The sequence below is a fragment of the Penaeus monodon genome, chromosome 18 (genome assembly GCF_015228065.2).
Source record: "Penaeus monodon isolate SGIC_2016 chromosome 18, NSTDA_Pmon_1, whole genome shotgun sequence".
In the NCBI taxonomy this organism is placed as follows: domain Eukaryota; kingdom Metazoa; phylum Arthropoda; class Malacostraca; order Decapoda; family Penaeidae; genus Penaeus; species Penaeus monodon.
The window spans coordinates 49,058,305-49,060,804 of record NC_051403.1 but is presented as its reverse complement, the minus strand read 5'-3'; the positions used below and the strand labels follow the sequence as shown (position 1 = coordinate 49,060,804).

Below are 2,500 nucleotides of genomic sequence, written 5' to 3'. Positions count from 1 at the left end.
CACTTTCGCCAGCATTCTTAATTAGTTCTGCTGTTATTTCATCTCTTCCGGGGCTCTTGTTATTCTTTACTTCTTTTATGGCTTTTATAACTACGTCTAGCAGTGGCGGTGGTTCATCTTCGTTGTCATTGAGTCTAATTAATATTGTTGTTAGAGAGAGAGAGGAGACAGACAGACATGACCTGTAAACCTATAGAAAAAAAAAGAAATTACGTGATATGAACTCTTACACGAACGAAAAAACGAAAACGTTGTATACACAATAATCTAATCTTCGTCAGCTAACTTACCAACATTTATCCAACGCACAAAGAAAACGTTTTGGGAGCAAAAACAATTTAACTTTTCTAAAGGGAAGTAAAAAAAAAAATTCCGTTTTTTTATATCCTTCTGTTTCATTTTATCTTTTTTTTCAAGCAATGTTAGAGAATCAAGGTTACGAACTAGATTAAATATAAATGTCTTTCCTAATAAATTGTAAATGGAATGAATATAAACACATTTTTATTATAGATTTAATTCAATTTATTTACCTTTTTTTTTCAAAATTTGGTGAATTAATTTCGGATCTCGATTTAGCGTTTTATTATAAATTAGCAAATGTTTATTTTTGATTCTATTCGTAAAATCACAAGTTGAAATAAAAGGGGATAGATAGTAAGAGAAAGACAAATCAGAAGATAGATAGACAGGGCAAGGAAAACGAAACAGGAGATTAGAGAGAGAGAGAAAGACAGCTTATTTAATACTTAATTGTAGTTTTCATGTTGTGATGATGTTGGAGTGAGTACGTGGTATATATAATATCACCATCCATCAGACAAACACAATTTTATCAAATTCGTGCAAATCTGCACGCAGATTATATTGCGCGCATGTGATGTGTGTGTATTTATGGGCACGCACATCACCTATGTGCGCGCGCTCACCCATTCACGAATTTGATAAAATTAGATTTGTCTTACCTAGATAACATAGAGTTGCCCATATATACAAAATCTTCATAAAATCATATTATATTCACTTATTAACTGATAAACACGAAAAATCCACTTGAAGAAGATTAAATATTTTAATCAATCAATAACGGTAGGCTCACGTTTGAGCAGCCATGGACTTCTTCTCAACTTTTGCAGTAATCACCAGGCCGGTCGGCTTCACGAATTCCAGCGCCTTCTCAACATTCCAGGAAAAGCCCCTGACCGACACCAAGTTGTTGGCCGGGATGATGTTGACCTTTACGCGGAACAACATCTCCGCTTCCTGGGTTTTGGCAGCCACGGTAGGAATATCCTTCTCTGGGATAATGACTATCTTGGTGACATAGATCGACTCGTTGATCTTATTAAGCACATCGACAGCAGCCTGAAGGCCCTCATTAGTTTGGGCAAACACCTTCACGAACTGGCTTCTAACATGCTAGGGCGGGACCTCGAACTTAGCCCCCACCAGTTCCTTGCTCTTAGCTATGACCTTCTCATACAGCACTCGAGGCACGAACAGAAAGTCTCTGAAGGGCCACATCTGCTCCTCGGCAAGCTTTTTTGTTAATAGCTATTGCATCAGCAGCTTAGCAGCTTACAACTGCTCTATAGAGCGCGCATAGATGAGGATCGCATCAGAAGGAAATTCCTTGGGTGGCACGATCACCTTTACTTGGCACTCCTTTCTGATATCCACAACTGTCTTGCCTAACAAGAGCCGGTGGTGCTCCTTAGGGAGCTCCACCCTCTCCCAAAATGGCCACTTTACAGAAACACTGCCGTTCTGAGCCGCCTACTGCGTACTCGTCTTTCTTGGTCTCTCCTGCAGCCCCCAGCATTCCTTGGCTGCCTTCGCAAGAGAAGAGATGATGCGCAAAGCACAAGCGACGCCGTCAGGGGAACCCTTCAGTTGCAGGTCGCCACTGAAGCCACTAGGCACAACAATGAGAACCTTATACTCCCTTTTGAGGTCAGCCAACAGCTAGGGGTTTAGGATTTTCTACATGTACGGCATGACTGGGTAGGTGACGAAGTTAGGTGACTATTTGGGGGCCTCTTTAGGGGCCGTCTTGGCACCAGCCCCAGGAGCCGTCTTGGAGACCGCCTTGGAAGCCTCTTTGGGAGCCTCTTTGGGAGCCTCTTTGGGAGCCTCTTTGGGAGTCACCTTGGGAGCCGCCTTGGGAGCCACCTTGGGAGCCTCTTTGGGAGCCTCTTTGGGAGCCTCTTTGGGAGCCTCTTTGGGAGCCTCTTTGGGAGCCTCTTTGGGAGCCGCCTTGGAAACCGCCTGGGCACCAGCCTTGGCAGCCGCCTTAGGAGCCGCCTCAGAGACCGCCTCAGAGGCCGCCTCAGAGGCCGCCTCAGAGGCCGCCTTAGAGGCCGCCTTAGAGGCCACCTTCTCGATGGTCTTTTGCAAGATGAAATTTATTATATTTCTTGCAATATACTTCAGGTAGCACAAAAATGTGCCAATGACATTCGCCAGACTTTTTCATTTTTGAACAAAAATAGTTTTTCAG

The 2,500-nt window shown here is 43.4% G+C and overlaps 1 protein-coding gene across 1 annotated transcript; it reads right to left on the bottom strand.

Annotated features, from left to right (window-relative positions):
• Positions 1 to 1,041: 1,041 nt before the first annotated feature.
• On the bottom strand, positions 1,042 to 2,218 carry LOC119584910 (histone H1.C2-like; the record flags this gene model as incomplete). The annotated part of the gene is given in 1 exon segment (XM_037933527.1): positions 1,042 to 2,218. A coding segment is annotated over 1 exon segment (193 nt), but the record flags the coding sequence as incomplete, so codon positions are not given.
• Between the last annotated feature and the right edge of the window lie 282 nt (positions 2,219 to 2,500).